The sequence below is a fragment of the Piliocolobus tephrosceles genome, chromosome 10, assembly GCF_002776525.5.
Source record: "Piliocolobus tephrosceles isolate RC106 chromosome 10, ASM277652v3, whole genome shotgun sequence".
NCBI classification, from domain to species: domain Eukaryota; kingdom Metazoa; phylum Chordata; class Mammalia; order Primates; family Cercopithecidae; genus Piliocolobus; species Piliocolobus tephrosceles.
In genome coordinates, this window is record NC_045443.1 from 5,910,929 (window position 1) to 5,925,941 (window position 15,013).

At 47.0% G+C, this 15,013-nt stretch overlaps 1 protein-coding gene and 1 pseudogene across 1 annotated transcript in view; one reads left to right on the forward strand and one right to left on the reverse strand.

Moving 5' to 3' along the window:
* ANO2 (anoctamin 2) overlaps nt 1–15,013 on the reverse strand; it is a 364,608-nt gene that overhangs the window by 12,849 nt on the left and 336,746 nt on the right. Inside the window, exons 23-25 of the mRNA XM_031936252.1 lie at nt 2,546–2,698; nt 2,138–2,190; nt 28–209 (exon numbers count right to left, since the gene is read on the reverse strand). Coding sequence (XP_031792112.1) covers nt 28–209; nt 2,138–2,190; nt 2,546–2,698 — 388 coding nt within the window. The remainder of the gene's footprint in view (nt 1–27; nt 210–2,137; nt 2,191–2,545; nt 2,699–15,013) is intronic.
* Nucleotides 8,002–8,289, forward strand: LOC111555896 (annotated as a pseudogene).

Genomic DNA, 15,013 nt, shown 5'->3' on the forward strand with positions numbered 1-15,013 from the left:
TTGCCTTCCTCCTGAAGATTACTTTACCTGCAGAACTGAACCTCCCAGTCAAACTGTGAGTTTTCTGGCTGCGTCCCCTCCTTCAGCTGGCTGACGTTGAAAAAGGAGAGGGTGTGGTTGACAAAGCCGTGCAGAGTCCCATTGTGACTGTAGGAGTACTGGTACACCAGGCGGGGGATAAAGTCGGAGGTGATCGCAATGACAAAAGCCTGAGGGACAGAACCATAAGCACTGAGTAGCCAGGATTGATGCTAAAAAGGACTGTCCCCTCTTAGGCTGTCCATCTGAAGGAGCTGCTCTGACTGACACAGAAGCTCATACAGCATGCTCAGGTCCCTGAGCTCACGCAGCTGAGTCACCTGCCTTTTCCATCTTTGAGGTGTGTAAGTACAATAAGTCCACCAGACAGTGGCTGTCAAAAGAGCACAAGTCAACCACCGCAGCAAAGGATGCTAAGTCAGTTTGCACCATTTGGTGCTGGAAGGATTAAACCACCTCTGAGATATCTAACATTGCTGCTGAGCCCAAACACAGTGCATGCTTTCCTGAGAAAATTACCTGTAGTGATGAGGGTACTACGTAAGTGTAATGGGCAAGGAAATGGAATGCCCACGTACTTCTGCCCCTGAGTGGTACTAGAAAGCCAGAAATACCAAGAATATGATTCCACAGTTTGCTTCATTTGATCATTATCTCTCAACACTTTTTTAGCAAGTCATGTAATAGAACTTATTCTTGTATCCATTTTACTTAAGAAAACGGAGACGCAGCGGAGAAAGAAACAGGTCGTGCTAGATGGAGCCACACACACCCAACATAGTGTCTGGCATATCTAAGTGCTCTATAAATGTCCACGGAGCAGACCAAACGACAAATGAATGATTGCATATTTGAACACGGAGGTACTTTCTGCAAAGAAAGTCTTAAATCTTTCTGGCAGGTGTTTATACTGCATCCTGCACCAACAACTAAAGCCCTTTACCAAAATGTAGTTCAGATATTGTTTTCTAAATGTGTATGTGAATGTGAACGGCCAGAACCATATTTGAGAAGGAATAACATCGTAATCACAGCTACAACTTACCGGGCCCTCGTTATATGTCCTTTCATCATGCCATTTAACGTCCCAAATGATCTTATTTGGTGGGTACTACTATTATCTCCTGTTTGACAGATAAGTAAACAAGGCTTAAAGAGGCCAGGGAAGTAAGACTGCATGTCATTTCGTACTGTAGATGCAAAGTGATTAATACTCGGGGCCTCTGTTCTAGCAGACACAACTTCAAAGTAGCAGACTGATCTGTTTTCCAAATTGCACCTTATTTCTAAGCCTCGAGATGTGCACTTCCTACATCACAACATTCAAAATGCAGTGGGCTGATTTTCTCTGCCTCACCTCACACCTTCCAGCCATTTTATGTGATCTTAGTAGGAAATCAGGTCAAATCACTGTTTGCCTCTCAGGGGAAAAGGGCTGTGGCTTTCCTGGTGTGCACTGAGCTGGCTGATACATTCTTGGGAGGTGGGACAGGAGGCCCTTCCTGGCCACTGTCCATATAAGAACACAGCAGAAGAGGAGCTGGCTGGGGCCTAGCAGGATTTCCTCTACAGTGTAGACACGTCTGGCAGAGAGTTAAGCAGGTCACCACAGGTGGGACCCTTCTTCTTCTAGGTCCTATCTTAACCTACGCAGTGCCAGAGTCCTTGGAGATAATTAAGACTTTGCACTGACAACCTGGAGGAACTGTAATTAGGGACTGCAGCCTGGGCAATGCTCCATGCATTGTTTAACTCAGGAGTAGAGTAAGAAAGGAAAGAGATGAATAGATATGTAGAATTCTTTCCTCATCATTCTTGGCTCGAAGGAGAGATCTGATTTTGACTGTCAGGGCCAAAGTATGCATTCTGATGGATAATTACCTTTCTCCTTGTGAAATTAAAAATAAACCTACACAGCCTTAGCGACAGCACGATGAGTTACAAGGCATTTGTGAGCTGTTAACCAGAGTGCTGTCACCAATAAAGCTCCAAATGGAAAAGGCTGGGAGGTGCAAGGGCTGGCTTCCCACTTTGAAGACCTCAGCTTCTCTGGAAGCCCTTCCCACAGAGCGAGTGTGTCATGAACGTAAGTACTTACATTGCTGATAACAGAGAACTTGCCAATTCCAGAGAGAATGTCAAACCAGATTCCTACAAGACAGAAAAGAGAGCGTCTGGCTCACTCCCACCCTCGGCCCAGCGATGACAAGGCTGAAGCTCCGGGTGATGTTTTGCAGGTGAACTACCGAGCAGCTTTGCGGGGCCCCCCGGAATGGGCTTGTCTGGAAAGGCTTAGGTAGCCCCCCTGTCTGGAAGCTCAGATCACAAGTGGGGGTGGATAACGTGGTCTCAGAAGGCATCCCTGCACCTCAGCATACGAGGATGAGGGACCCAAAGGGAAGAGGGGCTTCCGCAGCCCTTGATTCCTGGTGTGGTGTGACTGTGCCCAGAGGGGACAGAATGGCAGAAGCATGGGCCTGGTGGGACCTGTAAGAGGGGCACGTACCGATATCTTTTGTTCTTACAGCATCCGGCCGTCTCAGCTCCGTGACAAACTTCTTTGCGTCCAGCCGCACTTCAATGACATTGTTGAGGAGGGCGAACACAGGTGCCAGGGGAAAGGAGGCCACGAAGAGGGTGACGAAACCAAACTGGATGACTGTAAGAGAGAACAGCACGAGGGCTTCAGCAGGGACAAGCCGGACTCAGGTCCCTTCTGGCTCGCAGCTATGGCCCCTTGTCCTTTCTTCCTTGGGTCTCTTTCCCATATGGGGTAATTTTTCGTCTCCCTTTTCCTCCTGTGCCACATACACGGTATTTCTTTCTAAGTACCTGCAGGCCTGTGGGTCAATGCCATCACTCGGGAGCAAAGCTCTGGATTAGGCATCGTGGGGAGATATGAGAAAAAAAAATGTCTTAATTCCTCCCTTCACCCTTTACCGCCAGTCACTAATCCTACTGATCTAACTCAGGGGTTGGTAAACTGTTTTAGTAAAAGGCCAGATACTAACAAACATTTTTGGATTTGCAGGCCATATGGTTTTGTTACAATGACTCAACTCTGCCATTATACAGTAAAAGCAGCTATAGACAGCACATCAACAAGTGGGCTTGGCTGAGTTCCAATAAAACTTTATTTACAAAAGTAATATATAAAGTGGCTAGATTTGGTCTAGAGGCCACAGTTTGCCTACCCTTGATATAGCTTTAAAAACCACCTCCCAAATTTGGACTCTCCTTTCCATGTCTACAGTCACTGCCTTTGTTTAGAAAGTTTATTCATCAGCCGGGTGCGGTGGCTCAGGCCTGTAATCCCAGCACTTTGGGAGGCCGAGGCGGGCAGATCACGAGGTCAGGAGATCGAGACCATCCTGGCTAACACTGTGAAACCCTGTCTCTACTAAAAAATACAAAACAAAATTAGCTGGGTATGGTGGCGGGTGCCTGTAGTCCCAGCTACTTGGGAGGCTGAGGCAGGAGAATGGTGTGAACCTGGGAGGTGGAGCTTGCAGTGAGCCGAGATCGCGCCACTGCACTCCAGCCTGGGGGACAGAGCGAGACTCGGTCTCAAAAAAAAAAGAAAGAAAGTTTATTCATCCATTCATCCATCATGCATTTATGGAGAGCTCACTAAATGTCAGGCCCTGTACCAAGTATTTAAGGAGGCAAAGGTCTGGTCTTGCCTGCAAGAAGCTGGGTTTGAAAGGGGAGAGTTAAACGTAGGCAAACATGTGCAACAAGGTTTTACGTGTTCCAAGAGAGAATAAAGAAGGTACTAGTGATAGAGAAGACCCAAATGGAGGGGAATACACATCTGTTCAGGGCAGGGACTAAAGGGGGTCTCCATGCAGAGCCCCTGAGCACAGTCTGGAAAGATGGGCATGCAGTCTTCATGAGGATTAAGTCGAAGAGACCTTCTAAGCTGTGGAAGCAGTGTAAGCAAAAGCATGGTGTGACAGCCCATGCCCATCAGACAGCTGGAAACGGTCCAACCCTACCTGGACCATTGCAACAGCCTCCTGATGGGGTTTCTTGTCACCAGTCTCCCAGAATGCTAGAGTCTATCCAGCACACAGCCCCTGTCATCTGATTCTGTTATCTACCTGCTTATAAAAATTCCTGTTGGCTCCACTCTGTTCACTGAATATAATCCAAATTCCCTAGCGCTGCATACAGGAGCTTTATAATCTGCCTCCAATCTGCCTCCCTAGCTTCATCTCCCAGCATCTCCCCAGCAACGACCATGGTCCTGCCTTCTCACCCTCCTAACTGTCCCCTGCCACATTAGTTCCTTCCACTCATTTGTGCACAAACATCCACTCTCCGGCTGGCAAGCTTCTGTGCATCCCTGAGATCACTCAGATGCCACCTCCTTGGTGAAGCCCAAACCCTCCTCCTCTGGTCCCCACCACCCTGTGTTCAGGCCTCTGCTGCAGCCATCACTGTGTGCTTCTGTGATTGACTTGCTCACACCTCTTTCCTTCCCACTGAGAAGGTAAGACCTCCAGCCCCTCTAGGGGTTCAGTACCTATTTGCTGATGGAAACACAACCCAGAGTCTAGGAAAGTTACAATGTTCTAGGACTCCCCTACATACTAAGGGCAAATTATTCAAGTTTTCTGTGCTTCAGGTACTTCAACTGTAAACTGAAGATAATATTAATAACCACAAAGTAGGGTTTCCAGATGGGTACATGATATTACATACAAAATATGCACAATGTACATACAATGTACAATATGTACAATGTTAGATACATAATAACTGTTTAATAAATGGTATCTATTATGTGTAATTTTATCCTTATTGGAATAAATATCGTGTACAGATGACAGCAATGTACACCGTGCACTTATATGCTAAACAGACACAAACTTAAGGATTAAGCACCGCATAAGAGAGACTCAACTTCTAGACCTGGATATGCTTCTAACTGGAGGTATGACTTTGGCCAAACCTGTTTGTTTCAATGGGCATCAGCAACCTCACTGATAAATTGAAGGGACTAGTTTATATTGCCTCCAAGTCTGATTTGCGGTGATGCTATGGTTCACATTGTCTTATAAAGCATGACAAGACATGGGAAAAATATTCCATTTCTACAGAGGCATAAGAGCAACCCCAATAGAAGTTCCAGGAAAGGGAACAGGCAAGGAACTTTCCCCAGCCCAACTGCTTTTGGTTTGGCTGTTTGCTCAGCCGACAGTTGTGGGTCACTGCTCTGGCTGATTCAACCCCGTCCACTGCCACTGTCCTTGGTGCCCAGTAGGTTCCAGCAGGCCTTAGGAGGCTGGCAGGTGCTGACTGACAGCAAGACACCTGCATCGAAAGACACAGATTTGTCCAGGTTGGGACCTTAGAGTGATCACCTGACTAGCTGGCTGGCCAACAAGGATTGGAGGGTGGTGGAGAAATCCTCCAAAACAAGCTCTGGGAGCCCGTTCAAAATGCAGGCTCTCTCTCATCTTTTAAATAAGGCTTTGCTGAGGAATTCACGTTGGAGTCAGGAATGGGGATAAGGCCAGAGGGGGTGTGGGGATGAATGGAATTAACAAGGAAAGGAAAACAGATGTTAGACTAGCATTCTAAAACCTGTAAAACGCATGTCTGTGTTTAAGTGTATGGATGGATGTATATTTATGGAGTTATAAGTTGGTCTTCTTGATTCTAATGAGCTCATTTCAGCAGGGCAAATGTTCTTATCATGAGTGACTTCCTCCAGCAGAACTGTGCAAACTCCCCAGAGCCTCCGCAAGGGTTTGGCAAGGAGACTGATGGGGAAGGAGAAGGCAGTTTACTTCTGAGGGATTGCAAATGTACACAGCATGCCCTCACCACATTCGTGCACGTGGTACTCTGAAATCTAACTTCCTTCCAGGGTTATAGGGAAAATGGGACTCTCCACTTCCTCTTCTCTCTTCATGTGAACTCCAGAGGCAGCCATGAATGCTGTCTTCTACGGCTTCCCTGCTGGTTTGCTTCTTTACATTCACAAACTCTGCAGACATGGAGAGTCCCTCTTCTGTCCACACAAACATCTTCCAGTGCTGGCTCGATGCTCTCTAACAGCTCCTGTCAATTACCCCAGTCCCATAACAAAATGTCCCTCCTCCTTCCCTTCACCATTTAAGTCTCTATATTCAGCACTGGATGGTCTCAAGAGACCGGGCCCAGCAATGCTGGACCTGAAGTGACAAGATCCTCATGTCCCCTCCTCTGGTGTTACTCCACGGTATCCTGGGCCAAGAATAGGCCCTCTCTGCAGACGTCCCATTGCTGCAGGTGCTGCTTGCTCAGACTGGGTAACCTGAGCATTGCCAGGATTCAACCCAAAGAGGCAGAAACAAATAGGAAGTTTTGTTCTATTTGGGAGAGAATAAAACATAAAACCGTAACTCTCTAGCATGCAAATTCCAAATCCAAGATTTGCTCTTTTTAGTCAAAGGTCTAAAATGCTGTATCAGATGGAAGTCCTTCTGGGCCTACTTCAGAGGATACCATGATACCGGCTTTTGCCAACACCAAGATTTGTTTCTAAAAGCAGCAAGCCTCCATTAGGATAAGAGCAACACCGGAAATCCTCAGTGTGCTGCATAATAGAAGCCAGCTCGGCCTGACCAATAACAGATTAAACTGGGCCAAGCCAATTAGGGAGAAAACTTTGAGTTGATTTTCAACCAAATCTTTACAAAGCCTGCTGTAAAATGCTCCAGTAATGCTGAGCTCAAAGGCTGGGAACTCCTCCATGCAAACCCCATTCGTTTTCTCTTCTCACCCTTCAGCAGCCAAGGATCTTCTAGAATAACCATCAGCCCTACACTGCCTGATGTTGGAGACATTTCCCGTATCAGTGATTTCCTGAGTTTAGGTTAAAATAACCAGGAGGAGTGGGTTAAACTAACCAGGACAACATTCAGCAAGGAGGTTTCAGGACAATCTGTTTAGAGAACACAAACAGTATAGGAGATAAAATGAATGGACTTGCCAGGATTGGTGGAGAAGATGTTGATGGAATACAATTCTGATTTTTCACTCATTTATTTAAAATTTTTCAGTGAACATATCCAGACTCATTTCCTCCCAACCCACATTCTGTGCTACGGGCAAATATTTAGCAAGTATGTTGGCAATCAACTCCGCCTGCCTTCCAATCTTTCCAAAACCATTTGTACTTCCCCAAACTCACCATGAATTCTACATTTCTGAGCCTTGGTACACGCCACTATTGTCTGTAATTTTCCTTCTTTTCTTGTCTGCTGAGTGGGATGCTATTCATCTCTCAGGCTCAACTCAAACTTCACCTTCTGTAGGAAGACTCCTCTCCACCTCCATTTCCCACCAGCACACCCAGGTGGAACTGGGTGCCTTGGGCATCTCTCATTCTTACTCCCAGAATGCCTTGCACGTGCCTCTCTGTTTATTTGACCTGCTCCCTAGATGGAAAGCTCCTTGAGATCAGGAGTCTTGTTTGATTCTTTTCTAAGTCCTCACTCACCATCTTCTGTGGTGCCTATTACATAGCAGATGCTCAGAGTATCTGTTTCACAAATCTGACCTTATTTTCACCAGTTGTGAAACACACACACACACACACACACACACACACAAGGCCAAAAGTGAAAGTGTGTGAACTGAAAGCATTGCACGTGATGATGGTGAAAAGAAAGGTAGACCTGAAGTATTAACACCTCTACGTCGCAATTCTCATTGCTGCAATCTGCACGGAAGACTTTGAAGAAAGTTGTAGTAAAAACAGTTGGTTGGGAAAGTCCAATTCTAATGAAAATGATTATAGTTTTTTTTGTTTTTTCTTTCTTTCTTTCTTTTTTTTTTTTTTTTTTAAAAGCTTTCTATTGTTTAATAAAAGCAACACAGTCTGCTTAAAGAAGTTGCATACCGGGGGCTTAAGAATTCTCCTTTTTGAGTGTTGGCAATGCAGGACTACCGGATCGGTCATAAATATCAGAGGCGGAGGAGACACTGAAGTGACTTCAGAGCCAGAGGGCAGTGCAGAGAATCATCGTGGTGAACAGAGACGGCATTCCCATCAAGAGCACCACGGTCAACCTCACCACCACACAGTGTGCCAGCCTCATGCACAGCTTCATCCTGAAGGCACGGAGCACCGTGCGTGAAACTGACCCCCAGAACGATCTCAACTTCCTTTGAATTTGCTCCAAGAAAAATGAAATTATGGTTGCACCAGACAACCACTATTTCCTGATTGTGATTCAGAATCCAAACGAATAAGCCACTCTCTTGGCTCCCTGTGTCATTCCTCAGTTTAATGTCCCCCCCTCCAAGAACATTAATGTCAATCATGTCAACACACTGGCACGTGGCAGTTGCCTTAGAACCTACTCGAACCAATCCCATGACCATGTGTAGGCTGGCGGCTCTGCCTATCCCACGAAAGGAAACCTTGTGCTGCGCCAACCTTCCCCAGAGCTCCGGGAGGGCCCTTTCTCCTCAATGCCAGGTTTTGGAACAAGAGCTTGCAAGAAACCCACACCCAGCTTCCTTCTAACATTCAGTTCACTTTGCTGCCCTTGGAGAAGGGTGTTTTTCTTTAATTAAAAATAACTGAAATGCTTAAAAAAAAAGAATATTCCTTTTTGTGAGCCATTAATAAGCAATGCAAGGGAATCAGGGAAGGACACACTGGTATGAACTTGTCTTCTCACTCAGGAGACACTAAGTGAAAGATTCTGCTAGAAACAGCCCATTAATATATACTCATGTAAGAGCACAGCAGGGGAAGGTCATCACTGCTTATTTCATCAGTCCATATTTTCAGGCTGTGCCTGGGGATCCCCTTTTCCCAAGAGCAAGGGAAGTCAACTCTCCTTTGGGCTGACAACATCCGGCATAAAAAGAATTGCAAGTGTCGACTGAACACACAAATTGGAAAAGACAGTGAGAAGAAAAGGCACGAGCTATTATAGATCCTCAGCATGGGCCTCCACCGCTTAGAAACATGGTGAAGCCTTGATAGAAACGTAAGAGAGTTCTCAATGTCCATCACTCACCATCCACTCACTCATGCATTCATTCAGCAAGCATTTATTGAGCACATTCCATATACTGGAGACCATGTGCATTGCTAAAAAACAAGGATGAGCAGATTACTGTGGCATCCTTCCAAGAGCTCAGAGTATGCTGTGGGGAAGATGGGCATGGAAACAATCCTTGACAGCCTCACGTGGTGACAACAAAATGCCAGCATTAACAGTGCTGTAGAACGCTGGGCAGAAGTAATCGACTCTCACCAGCAGACCCATGGAGGCTTTGCACCACTCGTCACTGGGTTCCACGTGAAGAACAAGTAGAAGGAGCACATGAAGATTCGCTATATAGTTGATAGTTAAGGTCGTTCCTGCAAATTCACTGATCCAAATTCACAAAAAAATACTTAGGAAATAAAGACAATACGTGGAATTCCCTTTCAGTCTGCATGGAGTCACCTGGGGGTTTACACAATGGATCGGGACTGATTCAGAAAGCCTGGGAAGTCATAACAGGAAGGGACAGGCTTGAAGTCACAGCTTAGGTATTAAGAGTTTACTGCATGCAAGGCAATGCAATGCTGGGACAGACCAGCAAGGCACGTCTGGCTCCAAGTTTTCTTCATTTCTTTGTGTTTAAAGGAGACTCAGTCCCTGCTTTTTCTCCAGTCCCACATCAAAGCTAGGGAGACTTGAGTTGGCAAGATCTACTGATTCACTTCCTGGAGGACAGACTGGTGAACTTCCAGTAAATATTTACTGAAAGAACAAATGAATGGTCTGGCTTTCTCATTCTTGTTTACATTATCCACCTGCAAGACAGGAGTGTGAAGGACAATTATTCATTCATCCTTCCTCCCATCCCTCCATCCTCTCATTTGGACTGTGGTAATGTAGTGTGTGAGTTCGAAAGGGCCATGAAACCAGTCATGACTGGAAAGAAGTTCCCCAGCAACAAATCATTACTGAGGACTTTGTTTTGCTTTATTCTTTTTCCTCTACCTCTTCCCAAAAGGTTTGTGCAAAAGTGAACAAAATGAAAATAAAATTAGGCTTATAGGGTTTTAGAAAAAGGAAATAAGGAGCACAGAAAAGAGGACAAAACCAGTAAGCAAACTTGGGGAACCACAATGCTGCTATGTTTGAGCAGTAATATTTACTCTGAGCTTCCTGGTTGTTACAGCAAGAAGAGAAATGGGGCAGCAGTACAGTTCTTCACAAGTTTTAAACTAAAAGACTGCCTTCCCCGCATTCCTTCTCTCCCTCCTCAAGCACTGACTAGGCATCTTCTGCATCCCAGAAGCCTTCTGTGGTACACCGAGGGCTGTGGTATCCAGATACACTTTTGCCTTTTTTCTTAAGTATGCATGGGGAGGGAGTCTAGTGCAGATAACACCAAGCAATGTATGCCTCAGCAGCGAAAGGAGAGAAATGACCTGGGACTCAATCTACTTCCCAGAAACGCTAGAAGCAGCTCCTGGATACTGCCTCAATTGTGTTTAAACACCATTTGGAGAAGATGGCAGGAGCCTCATTATCCAGTGGAATGACTCAGTGTGTGTAAACAGGATGGCCCAGGGAAAGGAATTTCCTGGTTCTCTGAGCCATTGGCTTGTGGCACACAAACACTTGGAGTTGTTTGTGACAGAATATGTGGGCCTTCCGTGCTGATGGTTTCTCAGGTATTCTAGAAAATCCGATCACTTACATCCAGCCTCTGTTGGAAATTTGGAAATTACCCGTTGTAGTCTTTGCCATCCACGACCGAAGAATATCAGAGTTGAAAAGAAAGTGCTGTCACCTAAGCTGTCCCTCCATCTGAAGCTCCGGCTGTTCCACACCTTTAATAAGTGGCCACTTTCACCTGATCACTGTCAGGCAGGGAACTCAGGACCAGAGCCCATCATTTTCATTGTTTTTGATTCTCTGTCTCCGTTTTAAGTCACTGGGACTTTGGGGTACTTGCTATGAAGCATTATCATAGCAGTAGTTGTCTAACATTTGGGGTAGTTTTCCTGAACTATCGAGATAATTGTATAAGTTCATCAATTTACGCTGTTACAGGAGACCTGCTCTAAGGAGGACAGCATTCCCTAATTACTAGCACTTCAAAATAAGGCGACTTCGCACTGCAAGAGGTGGAGTAGGTGGTCCCAACGACATCAATACCACGAGGATGTCTGCAGAGTCTTCATGAAAGGTCATGTCTGCAGAGTCCAACTGACAGCCCGTCCCCACCCCCACCCAGCCCAGAAGGTCCTCACTACAGGATCACTTCTTTCATTCCTGCTTCTTAGGGAAACATTCATAGAGCACTCCTGTACGCCAGGCCTTGCGGTTAAGTACTGTGAATCAGTAAGACACACATCTCACCCTCAAGAAGCTTCCATCACAATGTAGTGAGTATCGTGACCCTGGGCCATTGGTCTTCAGATGAGAAGAACTGACAATCGCATCATTTATTTATCTGAATGACATGGTGATAACACTTTACTAACTCTGGGACGTGTCACTAAACTCTTATGGGATTAAACTTGGGCCTATGTCTTTCTGCTCAGTAGGAAAAGTCAAATGGCTGCAAGTGTCCAGAGAACTTAAGCTTGCAGCTCTCAAAGCAAAGGAAGAATTTCCTCTCACCAGGCCCTGAGGAAAACCCCACAGCAGGGCTGTGAGAGGCCTGCGGCAAGGGAGCCTCAAAGCCCCGTTTTGAGGTAGGGGACAGCGATGATCAACGCCGTGGCCAACTCCTGGGCCAGCTTTCTTTCCTCCCCTCTGAGATGGGGGAGTGGGAGATGATTCCTGAAGTCCTTCCTAGTAAGCCCTTCAGGAAAAGGTTTGATATTGGAGATTCCCTTGAAAGCCCGCACTGCTCCCCTCCCAGGTTTCTCCAGCTTAATCCCTCACTCTCAGGTTTCCCTTTGTCTGGAGCCAGCCCATCCCCACACCCACCGGCCCGAGGGGGCTCCCCACCCCCACGCCCCTCCTCAGGCTGATCCCAGCCTCCCTTCACCTCGTGGCCCCTCCCCCAAGCCTGCTGGGCCCCAGCCCAGGTTCCAGCTCAATTGAGGAAAATGTAAATATAATACATCTCCCCCTGCTGCCTCCCTCGGCTGATGACCTGCCCCACCATTCCGACTGACAGGCCTAGAGTGGGCTCAGTGCACTTCCTGTCTGCATGGGTGGTCCTGGGGATCTCAGGGAAAGAGGCTGACAGCTGAGGGCTGGGCCGGGGATCACCATGTCAAGCACACCAGAGGCGGTGGGCAGCTTTGGTTTCATGGTTCTCATTTTTGTTCAAAGTCCAAGACACGGGCCCTTTTGGAATTGGGGAGGTCTAGCCAGTTGAGAAGGAAGGAGGAAACCTCACTTCATTCCCTCCTTCCACAGAAGCCCAAGTTCCTATAGGTCTTGAAGACAGTCTCCCATGGAATGGTCTGGAAAGGGACTCTAGCCTCAATTCCACTAGTGAGTCATCTGGGTGACCTTAGGCAACTCACATCACCCTGGGCCTCTTGGCTTTCAAGGTGCATTGTTCAACGAGGATGTATGAACCACGACGTCACCACTGGAAGGCACCCTGAAGGTCAGCTGGTCTCGTGGTCTGAAACTTATTATTCCTGTCAAGACACTCAATGAAAAATGATGACCTGCACTTCCATTTGTGCATGCTGAAACGTCCCTTCCTCAAAAAACATTTAGAAATCTAAGAAAGTGAGGGTGGCACTGACTCTGTTTTACCTTGTATTTCTAAAACATTGGCAGTGGTGCATTACTTGTGACACACTGCACAACTGGTTTTGACCACAGACCAGTGGGTTGCATCACTGCAGGGGAAAACTCATTCTCTGCTCTAATTCCCTCTAATTTCCAGGAAAAAAGAAAACAGGGAGATGATACGACGTCATGCCCAAGGCCACACTGCTGGATAGAAGCAGAGCTAGATTTGCACCTGACTCTCACCTGACACCCTGGGAGCATGGGAAGGAGAGACGCTCACTCTGCCTACAGTGATCATCTAAAGACAAAAGAGGCAGCAGATGTGAAGGGGCTTTTACTTCAAACACAAGGGTGCGGAAAAATCAGAAGTAATGATATGGTGACTACCGCCCAGTCTTAGTTATCCATGGAGATGGCAGAAACTGCTGCCCCCAATGAGATTTTGACATCTGCTGTGGACTTCAGTCTTCTCTCCCACCAAGCTAGTCCCCAGAGCTGCTATCTCTGAACTGTACGGATGGGTTCACATTACACCTTCTCTTATTTCCCTGGCTTACTCGCTAGAAAGGAGTGCTTAATAGGCCTGGGATGGGGGAGGGGAAGAGAGGCAAAGGAAGCAAAGGGGTGGCAGGAGAGGGGGACAGGGAAGGAGGAAGAGGAGAAAGAGAAACAAGGATAACCACCTCTCTTGATAATCCACTCACTGGATTATCAGCCCATAAAGAAATGAGAATTGACCGCAGCTCAGCATCACTAGAAAGTGAGATTCTGTTAGCCTAGATAAGAGAAAGCTGAAGACATAAATGATACACTCATGTATTCAGTGACCCCCTTTACAGGCTTACCCAATATGTTTTTAGTGCCCATGCCCCGGGGGGCGGTGCTGGGGAAGGCCCTGCCATTTGAAGAATCTGCCCTTGGGAAATTAATTACCAAAGGCATCTCTATTTTAGGAGACAGTTTGTCTGAAATCCGGTGAGGCAGGGGGAAGCGGGAGGTGGCAAGGAGCAGAAGACATGAGAGCTGGCTTTGGATGCGTGCATGAGAAGGCGCAGGCAAGTCCAGGGCCGGGAGAGAAACTCAGGTCAGGCAGGGCAGGAAGAAGCTGTAGAGTGCAGAGGATTCACTTTCCTGGACCACAGGACATGGAGAAGGACCTAGGATTGAATACAGGGGAAGGATGCTCTGGGAGGACCTCGCTAGGAGCACGAGACCCCGATGGTTTTTGGACACTGGAGGGATATGACCAACGCTACACCTCAGAAGGAATAAATGAGGCAGTGGCGAGACGGTGGTGGCTGCAAGTGGCTGTGTTGAGGCTGTAGTTGAAAAAAAAAAAAAAAAAAAAGCACCAGGGAGGAGGCGGAGCTGACAGAGCAGATTCCTAAGACACCCTAGAGCAGGCTTGTCCACCCTTGGCCCGTGGGCCACCTATGGCCCAGGACACCTTTGAATGTGGCTCAACACAAATTCGTAAACTTTCTTAAAACATTATGAGTTTTTTTTTGCATTGTTTTAGCTTATCAGCTATCATTAATGTTACTGTATTTTATGGGGGACCTAAGACAATTCTTCTTCTTCCAATGTGACGCAGGGAAGTCGGAAGATTGGACACTCTAGCTCTAGAGGAAAGATCGGCGGCACAGCAAGCCCACTGGATGGGAGGTGAATGGAGACAGAACGGAGAATGAGCAGTGATGTTAGATTTCTCAGCCAGGGGCCTGGAGGATGGTGGGGCCATTAATGTGGCAGAGAACTCAGAAAAGAGTCAAGGGGATGCAGCCTGCAGGCAGAAAGGCTTAGAAATGTTTTCCCCGAAGTGGATTCTCGCCTGGGGCCTTCCCTGCCTTGTCTGAAGTCTCAGGACAAGCGTGGGGCAGTAAGTGGGAGAAGAGCCTCCTGCATCCAGTTCAGAGTTTGCTCGGCCTCAGTAGGTGGTTTCTAAAACCCAAAGACAAGGCCAAAAGAATGAGGAGAGCAGGCGACCTTTGAGAACACCTTTCTGCCGGTCAACCAGAAGCTGCAAAGACCTAGCCTCTGCAGCACACGTCACTAGGCCAACTATTTTCTAGAACAGTAAGTCCTTTCTTGTTACTGTCTGTTTGCCCATATGGGGCCAATGGAATTTCCCCTTTGTCTTGGGAAGGTCTGCTGAAAAATCAACTCAAAATAAGGCAGATTAATCAGAGAAAAAACTAGCCGCCAGGTGTGGTGGCTGACACCTGTAATCCCAGCACTTTGGGAGGCCGAGG